The sequence below is a fragment of the Scyliorhinus canicula genome, chromosome 1 (assembly GCF_902713615.1).
Source record: "Scyliorhinus canicula chromosome 1, sScyCan1.1, whole genome shotgun sequence".
In the NCBI taxonomy this organism is placed as follows: Eukaryota; Metazoa; Chordata; class Chondrichthyes; order Carcharhiniformes; family Scyliorhinidae; genus Scyliorhinus; species Scyliorhinus canicula.
In genome coordinates this window covers 161,758,486-161,771,617 of record NC_052146.1, presented here as the reverse complement: position 1 = coordinate 161,771,617, position 13,132 = coordinate 161,758,486, and the positions used below count along the sequence as shown (strand labels likewise).

The 13,132-nt window shown below is 45.3% G+C and overlaps 1 protein-coding gene across 11 annotated transcripts in view; it reads right to left on the bottom strand.

The window, feature by feature from the left end:
• Positions 1-987: 987 nt before the first annotated feature.
• adgrb2 (adhesion G protein-coupled receptor B2) overlaps positions 988-13,132 on the bottom strand; it is a 1,298,770-nt gene continuing 1,286,625 nt past the window's right edge. For 10 of the 11 annotated variants that reach the window (XM_038801790.1, XM_038801834.1, XM_038801844.1 and 7 more), the window contains 2 exons: positions 7,746-7,799; positions 988-6,472 (listed from right to left, as the gene is read on the bottom strand). In XM_038801790.1, the coding sequence (XP_038657718.1) occupies positions 6,305-6,472; positions 7,746-7,799 (222 nt within the window). In that variant the 3' untranslated portion in view covers positions 988-6,304. The remainder of the gene's footprint in view (positions 6,473-7,745; positions 7,800-13,132) is intronic. The other variant, XM_038801818.1, reaches the window with a different exon arrangement.

Below are 13,132 nucleotides of genomic sequence, written 5' to 3'. Positions count from 1 at the left end.
TCACTGATGCTGCCCTCTAGTGGTGCTGTGACTGTTACATCTGTGCTGCAGTCCCTGGTGTATGAGCAGATGTATGTACAGATGTACAGATCACTACATTCACTAGATTTGTTCTTTGTATGTCAGAGTTATCCTATGATGATAGTACCCACTGCCGTTTAGAAAAATGAGATGTGATCTCATTGAAGCATAGAGGATTTCTAAAAGGGTTTACCAAGGAAGACACTGGAAGGTTATTTCCCCCAGGTGGGTAGAAACATAATCTTTGGATAAGGTTTAGCGCATTTAGGACTGAGATAGCAGACATTCCTTGACTCCGCGAGTTGTGAAACTTCGGAATTTTTAAACAAGATGGTTTTGAATGCTTCATAATTAACTATATTTAATGCTGGGATAGATATGTTTCTCATTTATCAGTGATATGGGAAGCAGGTGGTAAAGTGGATTTTAGGCAGATGATCGTCCATTATTGTATTTAATTGCGGAGAAGGCTTCTGAGGCCATGGGCTGAATTCTCCGCCGGCGGGATGCTCCGTTTTGCCGGCAGCCCGGGGGTTTCCCGACGCCGTGGGGCTGCCCCACAATGGGAAAACCCATTGACCTGCCGGCATAATGGAGCATCCCGCCGGGGGGGTGAAACAGAAATGTGGCACGGCGGGACGGAGAATCCAGCCATATGTCTGCTCTTGCTATTTCATATGTTCTTATTTCAGATTTATTTAATTGAATTTCAATTACCCAGTTGCCACCGAGGAGTTATTAACTCACATCTCTTCAGCATTAGTCTAGGCCTCTGGATTACTGATCCAGGATAACCACTATGCTACTGTACCACTTATGTGTGCAAGTGTCACAGAAGTGCATGCACTTTGTGACAGTTGAAAGGAAGACCTGCTTTTGTTTAATCCATATAAAAAGATGCCCCATAGGTACAAAAAGCTTTTCCATGGGTAATTGTTTTCTTTTCAAAACAAGCAACACTATTCCTGTAGTGATCCAATTTACTTTATTGCATTAAGAAATCTAAAATACCACACAGTCAATTCTAATAGTTTCCAGTCTTCAAATGATCTCTGGAGCAATCTAGTTTACTATTTCTTCAAAATTGTCTGAAACATACCAAAAAAAAAGAGTTTCTGTTCATTCCACATCAATGTGTTCTTGAAATCAAATCTATCTCTCACCATATATATATATATATATATGAAGAGGTCTTGCCCGTTACATAATTTCTCTGTTACACTTTGGATGTCACTAGTCAGGCCAGTCATCAGCACATGTGCAAATCTTTGCCGTACTTGCTCCCGAATGGCTCAGTTTCACATTCATAAGCAACAAAACATAACTGAACAGGTAGGAATTATACTAAGCAAATGCAGAAAAAGGGACTGATGTGTGACTAAAGGGGAACTTGGAGGTGGTACAGTTCCCATGCAACCGCTGCCCTTGTCCTTCTAGATGGTGGTGGTTGAGGTTTTGTGAGTTGTTGCTGAAGAAACGTATTCAATTTGCTGGAAAGTATTCTGTGGATAACACACTGCAGCCACGGTACACCAGTGATGGAAGGAGCGGGTGTTTAAGGCGAAGGATAGGCTGTCGATAAAGGGGACTGCTTCATCCTGGATGATGTTGAACCTGTTGAATGTTCTTGCAGCTGCAATCATCCAGGCAAGTAGAGAGTGTTCTATCATATCCAGACTTTACCTTGAAGATGAAAAAAAGGCTCTGGGGAGTTAGGTGAGTCACTCACCACAGGAAACCTACCCTTTTGGATATTATCTTGGTTTTTAATTAAGTTGAGAAACTTAGCCCAGTGAATAAGGTTTGCGATACAATAAAAGGCAGAAACATTACAAACTTTACAAGATCATTATATTTTTCTCATCCATTGCAACCTAGAATACAAGCAAAAACTGATCAGCTTCAAAAAAACAAATGACACAACTACGTAAAAAGGCTGATAGCTCAAAAACAGCACTGATTGTAGGCCATTGGACATGTGAAAACAAGGAATTAGAGTGAAAGTGAAACAGGATAGTGCCTTGTGTACCTTTAGCTGCTTAAGTATATTCAATATATGATGGGATGGGAAGAAGTGTGGCAAATGGAGTTAAATGCGGAGATGTTTCGGAGGACTAATACAAAAAGACAGAATACTATAAATGGCACACTTTGAAAATTGCAGGTGAGCAGAGAATTCTTGGTGTCAATAAACATAGCTCAAAAAAAAGCAGATAGTTTACTTGGGTCTATAAACAAAGGAATGGGATATCAAAGCAAAGAGATCATACTAGCACCTTGTAAATCAATGTTCAGGCTGCACTAGATAACTGTGGACAATATGGAAGCACACTTCAGATGTAAAGACCTCAGAAATGGTCAGGCTCAGAAAGAAGATTTCCAGGATATTACCAGGGATGATGGACTTCACTGATGAGGGAAAGTTAAAAAAATGTAGGCATGTTCTCCTTGGCGGACAGAAGGCTAAGAGATGACCTTGTAGAAGTTTTCAAGATTAAGAATTTTGAAAGAGTATCATAGAATCATAGCAACGGGACGTCACAAAAGAACACCATTCAGCTCATCGTGTCCACGTTGGCCCTCCTATTAGGAGCAATTCATGTACAGCCATTTCCCACTCTCTCCCCATATCCCTGCACATTCTTCCTTTTCAGATATTTAGAAAACATACCATTAAAGAAAAAATATTCCTCTGCAACTAAGCCAATAACTAGAGGTGATAGATTTAAAATTATTAAAAGATCCATATGGGAGATGGGGGAGAAATAATTGTACTGGGGGAGTTGTCAGAATCTGAAAAGGTGGTAAAAGTTGATACATGACTAATTACCAAAGGGAGTTAAACAGATAAGTGAGGATGAGGAACTGACAGAGCGAGAGACAAAGAGTGGGGATGTGGAACCAAATTGTGCTTTCAAAGAGCCAGCAGAGGCATGACAGACCAAATATGCCATATTGATTCTATGAGTATCAGACTACAGATAAAAATAACATGAAGCAAACAGTAGCTATGCTGCCTCAGCCATTTTTATGTCCATCAGACAGTTAATGAGCTGCCGACAGAATTTATTTTAAGCGACCAGAGGCCACCTTCAAGAGATGTTAATCTATCAGAGGGCTGACAGCTCTTCAGTCAAGCAGTGTCACTTGGAGCAGCATCCATTGCTGACACTGCACCTTGATGAGACAAGGAACATGGGAGCCATCTGGGAATAGGTGGTGTTGGGGTTACCTGGAGCAGTCGGGTCTCTCCGGCTAGTGTGGGTGTGGGGTGGTGGCAAGGATGGTGTGGCATATTGTTCACAGAGCCCAATCAGGACAGTTCCAACATCAGGCCCAGGGGAATGCAGTCTCCCAACAATCGCTGGTAAAATGGCACTGCCGGCAGAAAAAAGGCCGTAATTAGCCACTTGCGACTCAAGGTGGGTGAAAGGACCTTCTGTCACCTTCTCCAGCACTGGCAAAATGGTATGGCAGCATGCCTCTCTAGTTTTACTCCCACTTTTCTAGCCCCAACATCCCTACTCTTATTCTGCACTTACAAGCACAATAAATCCTAGTGCTAGATGTAAAGTTCACTGAAGGGATGTTGCTGTCGAATGAATGAGATTTATTTCTGGCTGAAAAAACAGAATTCCAGTTGGCTTCAAGATTTGGGAAATGCACTGAAAAATGTATTCAGAATGAAAGATACAGTCAGGTGGAATTTTTCCTCCCGTGTCTGGAGCGCAAAGTTAGGAAAATTCCTGATTCCAGGAAACCGGATTTGGGCAAAAGTGCTTGGAATCTTCAGATTTTCATTCTGGGGAGGTGGGTGCTGACAGGAGTCAAGCATGCCAATCTCGGAAAGATTTTGGGGGCAGCCACAAAAATAAGGTTGTAAATTTAAAATGTTTACCTTGGTGTTGTGGGATTTTGTCCTGGTTGCAATGAAAAATAGCTCCCTGGCCCTCAAGCCACATACCCCTTTGCCCCCACACACTCCCAATGCTTCATCCATGCTGACTAATGCAGCTCATGCCCCTCTATCCTCCATACCAACCTATCACTACCATTCATCCCTCTGGCCCTTCACAGCCCCAATGCCAACAGAATGCAAACTCATACCAATACATTAACTCCACTCATTCTCATAGACTGTTATAGAGCCTGTGCCAATTTAGTGTCAATTCATGTGACCCCATGAACCCCCTCTGCCCTGTCCCATTTTGCCCTTCCATCTTCCATGCCAACTCACTGGTATCCACCATCGTCTGACTTTAGGAGCCATGGTGAGATGAAATAAAATAAATTTTAAATGTCAATTTCAGACTTCACAGTCTAAACTCATTGATAGCATTTAAATCCCATCAAGGGGGGTGGGGCACAATGGTTAGCACTGCAGTCTCACAGTGACGTGGACCCAGGTTTAATTCCGGCCTTGGAACTGTCTGTGTGGAGTTTGCACTTTCTCCCCGCATCTGCGTGGGTCTCCTCTGGGTGCCTTGTTTCCTCCCACAGTCCAAAGATGAGCACGTTAGATAGATTGGCCATGCTAAAATTAATTTCCCCATTTGTATTTTTATGATTCTGATGCAGCCAACAAATCAAGTGAGTATTCAAAAAAAAATTAAAATGCTTTTGAAAGGTTCCATTGGTTATGATTTTTATTGATACCTTCTTTATGCCTGCTGTCTTGATCAATCGTTCTTGTCCCTACTTACTACTTATTGGCCTGTTCAGTTATGATTTGTTGGTAGTTCATGAAAATCATATTGCAATTAATCAGGTACAGGTGTGCTGTACACTTTCATATGTGACACTTGGAGGTGCAGCATACATGTGCTAAATGCAAGACCTATATATATATATATATATATATATTTATAATATGGAAATGTGTTGCATTCATTGTGTGTATCTATGAAATATCTGCACAGAATAAAAACCTAATTGGATCAAATTTTCTAAAAACAAATAATAAAAATTTACTTCACCATCTCTGAGCACATCTCTCATAAACATCATCCAACAAATCTGTTCACTGGTAATATGATCCACCCCCCATATCCAAACCTCTGCACACACCCCTTTTCTAACTGATTCCCCCATGAGTGATGTTACAAAGGATCCGTGAATATTTTTTAAGTGTCAAGAACTTGTGGAGGAAAAGAAAATCTGCATTTATTTATAAAAAGGGCACAATATTTCCGACCATGGGCCCTTCTAATGGGAAGTGATATGATAAGATTTATAAAATTATTTTATGATTATTGGAGTATGCTCTGCAGAGACACCTCCACTGGGAGTCACATTAACTTAACTGGCAGGCGAGACATGCATGGGATCAGGTAGAATTCTGGTTTTACCGTCTGCTTGCTGCTCTTTCGTGGTTTCAATGACGGGCTGTAAAACTAGCCTGCCCTTTAACTCTAGTTTATTGACAGACAGGCTAGGTAAACATTTCCTCTCACAGTTTTTCTGTTGCTGTACCTATTAGTTCTGTCTCCAACATAAATGTGCACAGAGGTAATTTTGTGAGACTGTTCCCTCAGAGGAAAAGAAACATAAGGGACATGGATATGATCAAGACAATTGCAGTATAATGTCACTGATCTCACTGCGACCTGTTATCGCATCTTGTGTGGCTTCACACTGAGCTCAGAGCCTCACGTAATTACCCCCCTTGGTCCATTTTCAAAGTAATTGGACAAAGTAGTATTATTGGATATGGGGAGCAGCAAATGATAAAGGAAAAGTCGACAGAAGCAGCAGCTATTGCAAAATCCAGGTCATGAGTCACAGCCTTCACAAAGAGAACAACTGCTGCAGAGCTGTGACCAACAAAGCAAATACAAAGTATTCTCAAAATTTACTGTTGCTTGATTGTCTTTCTCAACATAAGATAGTGAGACAAAAACAATGACTGAAAATTAACTTCAACTTAGAACTTATTTTTGTCAACTAGCGATTTAGTGCCCGAATCCTTTTAGGGTTGTGGGTTTCACACACGCACATCAAAAGAAAATCACATGGGAAGTAGAGTCTTCAGTATGTAGGTCTGGGATGTAGTTTCACAGATTCAGTCTCGCAGTCTCACCGATCAGTCGCAGTGAGAAAGTTGAAAATAAGAGGTGCAGGAGAATTCCACTTTTCTGATTGAGAAATGAGGATTTGTTGACAACAATTCAAAGAATATTCAGGAATTCAACACACAAAATATTCTTCCGAAAGCATGTGTGAAAATATATATTTGAAGCTTGTTGTTTCTGTTATTCAGTTTGTTTTTACCTCTGATTCCACTTTAAACTTCGGTTTGAAAGTCTCCTTCAGATGTATCCAGAGGAATTGAGCCAGATGCTTCCCATTCTGGCGAATGAAGTTCTAAATTTTCCTGGGTGTCAAAATGAAGTGTGTTGGATGCTGTAGTCTTGAAGTTGTCCCATGATTGCTCCACAGGTGTTGTTTGTTCCTGCGAACAGAATATTTCCAACTCAGTCTCTCATTTCAGTGACCCTGGTTTTGTTAAATTTCACCCCTTTTTTCTCTATAGGCATTACTGTCACTGAGATCCCTGTTCCGGACTAGGAGGTCTGTCTAATTAACACCAAGCTTTCCAGTATTGATGTCAATAGCTTCACTTCCTAAGACTTGTCCAGAATAGCTTGCATGACACGTGGTGCCATTTTCCATGAGTAAAACTAGCTTGATATTTTACTGACTAGTCACCGAGTGTCTTTAAGACAGGGATAGAACGGTTCTTGATTAATTAAGGGATCAGGATTTATGGGGAGAAGGCAGAAGAATGGGGATGAGAACCATATCAACCATAATTGCAGACTCCTCTGCTCCTCTGTATTATGGTTTAGCACGTGAATGATCAATTTTCTTATTTCTGGGTCGAGAAGATGAAGACAGAATTGAAGGAAGCTCCCCCAGTCCAAAGATATGCAGGTTCGGTGGGGTTATGCGGATAGGGCAGGGGAATGGATCGAGTTAGGATGCTCTTTCAGAGTGTCGTTGCAGATTCGATGGGCTAAATAGCCTCCTAAATTGACACTGCATTTATTCTATAGAAAGGAGGCCCTTTCCATCTTTCCTGATGCCAGCTCATACAGCTAAAGCTGCTGGGCTTCCTGCATGCAATGGGGCTCCTCCTGTCATGGCTAAAATGCTGGAAGAGGAGGGATGATGACCTAAAATTGTCATTAATTGGCTACTGAAGATACTCATTAGGCTTATAGATTGGATGGGTTGTCTGAAGCCTCCCCCCTCCACTCAATAAAATTTCATACTGGTCGGGGAAGGCGGGTAGGCAGCGGGCAAGTCACCCACTGGATTTTACATGCATCTCACCTTCAAACCCAGTGGCAGGTTAGCATAAAATTCAGCCCAATAGGTACATCCCTCACAGAGTGACCCTGTCTTGTGATCAACTCTACATCACAATAACCAGTTTGGGTAAAACACTGCTCTTGATGGACAAACCACTTTAAACTGAGTACCCATAATCCCTCCCCTTGATTATCTGCATTCCTGCATTTCCAGTCTTCATTTAATAGCCCCTGCCTCTGTATACCAGCAGTTTCTATAACCTCCTGCATGCTGACCTTTGTATTTTTGTGTATGTGTACAGAAATGTTCATCGAAGAGCTTGGAGTACCCAGTTTGGTTCCTTCAAATTATCAGGTGCCCAGTATTCATTCCCAACACTGTAGCTAGAATAGCTGCCCTGTTACACTTACAGTTGGCGTGCTCTTTTCAGCTTCTGCTGAGGAAATGCTACATTGCTTCTCTTGCTGTGAAAGAAAATAAAACAGAAAATATTGACATCTATGCATCACACTGAAGTCTGAATGACACAAGACAATTGGAATTATGCATTGCATGTTTCAATGATGTCGTTCTATTTCCCCTATGTTCCCAAATTGAATTGAGACAGTGGGCATCAGAGCCAAGTCCACCTGATGTCTTCACATGCGATTTCCAGCAGGGTTTGCAAAGTCATGAATGGGAGGGCAAAGCCTGGGACGGAGTGGGGGACGGGGGACGGAGGGGTCACTTCCTTAACACTAATTGAAAAGGCGCGTGAAATATTTGCTTTTATCTCAAGGGATCTGGTATACAAAGCATAGATACAGAGAGGTAATTTCTTGGCGAGGGAAATCAACATGTGAAAATTAAAGCTGGGGAATTTTGGAGGTAGATCAGGAAGAACTTTTCACAAGCAAACTGGTGGAAATTTCGAACTCACTCCACAAAAGGCTGCTGGGAATTAATTGCTGATTTCAAGACAGAGATTGATTGTCTTTGTTTGATCTATCTGGCTCTGCCTGAATGAGCTGATCCCTTTGGGAGCAGGTGTGACACGAGTGCATACATGGTGACTTCAGAATTTCAACAGTTTCCAAGCTGTCACGCACACAGCCTTTGTGAGGGCATGGGTGAAATAAAAATGAATGAACAATTGGAACAGGGGTAGGCCATTTGGCCCTTCAAGTTCACTGTTATTCAATTGAGATCATGGCTGATCTACTTCAACATCATCTTCTTGCTCAATCCCCATATCCCTTGATGTTTTCAATGCAAAGTCTATCAATCGCAGTCTTGAACAAACATAATGATTGAGCCTTCACATCCCTCTGAGCCAGAGAATTTCAAAGACTAATCCCCCTCTGAGTGAAGAATTTCCTTCTCATCTGAGTCCTAAATGATCTACCCCTTATTCTGAGATTGGTTTTAGACACCCCAGCCAAGGGCAACATCCTTCCAAATTACTATTCTACTTGAGATCGCAGGAGAAGGAAATGCCGTGCAGGTATTAATGTGCCTAATTAATGCCAGTTTTCTGCATTTTAGCACAGTTTTGTGCATGCAAATGATCAAAGTACCATCAGGGCAGCTTTGACAAAGGGTCATCTGGATTCGAAACATTAGCTCCTTCGTCTCCCTAGACTTGCTGAGATTTTCCAGCATTTTCTCTTTGGTTTCAGGGGCGGATTCTCCCCTAGCCGGCGGGGCGGGGGGTCCCGGCATAGCGGAGTGGCGCCAACCACTCCGGAATCGGGCCTCCCCAAAGATACGGAATTCTCCGCACCTTTAGGGGCTAGGCCTGCGCCGGAGGGGTTGGCGCCCCGCCGACTGGCGCGAGCGGCCTTTCCGCCCCGCCAGCCGGTGCGAATGGCTGGCCGAAAGGCCTTCACCGGCCAGTGTGAGGCCTCACATGCGCCGGAGCGTCAGCGGGCGCTGACGTCATCCCGGCGCATGCGCGGTAGGGGGGTCTCTTCCGCCTCCGTCATGGCGGAGGCTGTGGCGGAAAAAAAAGTGCCCCCACGGCACTGGCCCGCCCGCCGATCGGTGGGCCCCAATCGCGGGCCAGGCCACCGTGGGGGCACCCCGGGGTCTGATCGCCCCGCTCCCCCCCCCCGGGACCCGCTTGCGCCGCCTGCTCCCGCCACCATAGAGGTGGTTTAAACCACGTCGGCGGGAGAGGCCTGACAGCGGCAGGACTTCGGGCCATTGCGGGCTGGAGAATCGCCGCGGGGGGTTCGCCGACCGGCGCGGCGTGATTCCCGCCCCCGCCGATTCCCGGGTGGCAGAGAACTCCGGCCACGGCTAGGGTGGGATTTATGAAGGCCCCAGGCGATTCCCCGACCCTGCGGAGGGTCAGAGAATTCCGCCCCAGATTCAAGCGTCTGCAGTAATTTGCTTTTATCAGGGCATATGGTAAATGGTACTATTTAATTTAACTCTCAGAAATCAACTTGGAACTTGGAATCTGGTAGCTAGCAGATTGTCATGGACATGACTTACTCATCATTCTACTGCTGTGGCCTCTGCATTTGCATCAGTGACATACTGGCCCTCGTAAGCACTATCCTCTTCATTAGAGGAAACATGTCACTTTCCATGCCACCCTTGAAGTGTTGGCTAGTGTAGACTTGAGAGATGACCATGTACAACCAACACTGAGGAAGGTTCAACTCAATTTTATTAACTAACGACTAACTAACTGACACACGAGAACTGCGGGTTTAAATGATGCTAATTTAAAGACTAGAGACCTAAGCCTTGTCCAAACCAGTTGACGCTCTCAGCACGTGGTGTGAATCTGTGCTAGACTTGATGAGTTCTTGTCCCACTGAGAGGCAGCACCCAGAATGAGCGGGAACCGTGGTGCCCTCTGCCTTTATAGTGTGTGTATTCTAACTGGTGATTGGCTGCGGTGTTTGTGCATGTTGATTGGTCCCTGTGTGTGTCCATCAGTATGTGTCTGCACCATGATATACTGATGTATATTATGACAACCCTCATGAAAAATATCCCTCCTCTGTAGTTGCATAGGATGCAGCAGACAATGATAATCTGGGTTACGCTCTGTAGTGAATATTGGAGAGCCCCAACCAACCTTCTGAATCTCATCTTTAGGATGCATATAGTCTACTCAATCACTGATCTGGTGGGGGCATGTACATCATTGTCGCTCTCCTCAGCAGCACTCTGCAGAGAGTAAACTGGCATCATCTGCCATGTCGTCTGGGGATATCCCTTGCCTTTGAGGGGTCAGCCCTGAAATTGCCAAAGTCCTCCCTAAACCTGTGGCACCCATAGGAGTAGCTTAATGTACGTGATTTGAGAGTTCCTGAGCAAAAACATGCAGGATTTGCTTTCTGTGATCACAAATGAGCTGCAAGTTCCAAGAGTGGAATTGATGTGAAAGGCCAGGGAGCTCTCAAGGCCACATGTGTGCAGTAAATCGCACCCTGCAAATGTGAGAAATCTGAGAATATTGCAAATTCCAAAGTTCTTGTAGCTTCGCTTTTGCGATCGAGGCAGAATCAGACAAATTGGTGTGCTCTCCTGAACAGGGCATCGGTGACCTTCTGGGTGCATGTACGGTGACACAGTCAGCAACACACATATCCCCAGTGGAAGGATTCACTGACAAAAAAGTAGAAGGAGGTAGCATCCTTCAATGCCACTGGCATTGAATATCCCTCTAGTCCTGAAGACAGCAACTCGCCCTGGAGAAGCTAGTAGATGTGAGTAACTACATCCTTGGACAAATAAAAAGGATCAAAAGGCCAGAACTATGTCCTTTATCAGGCCTCTGTCTAAACAGAGGCATCCCCACCGCACCCATAGAGAAGAACTGTGGAGGACCAGTGATGGGTGTTCTTTTTCATTCATAAATGACTGTGCAGGGAGACATTGCACATTGACCAGGGTGATGATAGCCATGTGCGGGAATGCTCCCTGAGACACTTCAGTTTGCTGCATTACCCTTGAGACTTTATAGAAAGACCACCGATAGAAAGACTGACCGCATGAACCCTTCTCAGCCGTGACCAATTACCAGAGAGCACGTAAGTTTGGGGTTGGGAGTTTATTACTGTCCACCAGCAGTGCCCCTTGGAAGAATTCACCTGACAGCAGCAAATGGCTCATGCACAGAATCAATGCCAGCTCCAGATTTTGATGGATTCGCGCTGAAATGCAGCCTATTAGTCATTAAGCAATGCTGATTTATTGAGTTTTGAAACACTTGGGCTGGATTCTCCATTTGGGAGACTATGTGCTGAAGCCGGCGTGGGAACGGTGGCGTTTTACGACAGAAGAAGCGGCCACCAATCCTCCGTCTGTTGGGGGGCGAGCAGGCACGCAGTGTGGAGCCCCTGACTCTAGCTGCGGATACGCTGGAGAATTGCCGGGTCCGCTGCTGCGCATGCACACGGTGGCTGTGCCGTGCAACATGGAGCCGGCCACACGCGTACCTGTCCTGCCAAATAGGGATCCCTTTGGCCAGGCTCGCCTCCCGTGGCCCACCCCCACCAGTGTCCCCAGCCCCCACCAAAGCACCTCCTGCCCACGGATAGGCTCCCAGCCCCATCCCCCCTCTGACTGTGGAGGCTGGACTTAGTCCACAGTCGCTTCGCCAGGTTCCCGAAAAAAAATACCCACATGCGCCACACACCGACGGGAACTTGGCCCATCGGGGACGGAGAATCGGGGGAATGGCCTCAGGTAATGTCCTGAGGCCGTTCAGACGGTGCGAGTATGCCGTTTTGGAGGGGGCGGAGCATTGCAAAAGCCCCCGATTTCGACACAAATGTGGATTCTCCGGCTGATCGCCAAATGTGATTTCGCCGTCGGTACTGGAGAATCCCGCCCAAGAGCATTGCGTAGCTGAGCCAGCGTCCCCATAGAGTGAACTAATAACTAAGAGGTGCCCCTTCACTTGCCCCAAATAATGAATCATGAAATCCTCTCACTGGTTCTGAGACTGCTCCCATATTGATTGCTCATGTGATTTCAGTAACTCCTCAGCAACTTTTACGTATTGAAGGTGGTGTGTTTGGAGTTTGGAAGCACTTCCAACACATTCTACCCTCCCCTCTGACACCCTCCTTAGCTGGTCAGGCCTATAGATCCAGAGCAATGTGGTTTACTCTTAAATACCCTCTGGGATGAATAATAAATGCTGGTCCAGCCAGCGACACCCACATCCCATGAACAAATAAAAGAAAACCAAGCTATCCCCATCCTCCTCCACAATTACCAGTTCCTAATTCCTTTCCTTTCTGTAACCCCCATTAGCTTGGACCCATTATTATTTATGCTGACATTCGTGATGTCCTCACTGTTCCCTTCACTGATGACATATCCATGCCCCCTGACCCCTCCTGTTCTTGAGACCAGCTGCATCCTGAATTGCTGAGACCATACCCCATGAGACCATCCATTACCCCCTGCTCCATATGCCTTGCACTTCCACCTACATCCTCCTCTGATTGTGACTGTACCCTGTCACAATACCCTCCTTCAAACCCCTGGGACCAAATTTAGTAACTCACGAACGACACCTTTAAACACATCCGTCGAAGACATTCACTGCCCAGAGAGTCCTTCGACTACCCTAACGTGACAAAGCGATGCGTGACATGCTTTCCCTTCTAACATGTCCTGCACAGGCTGGCTTCCTTCCCAGGACAACTTTCCACCCTTCCCTGTTGGACCTCCGCCAGGCACCCCTAATCCGTTCCTGCTTCTCTCCACCCTTTGTTGTTGATCCTCCCCACCATGTCCTTTCTCCACTACATCTTCTCCTCTGGTCCCGCCTACCTTCGCTACA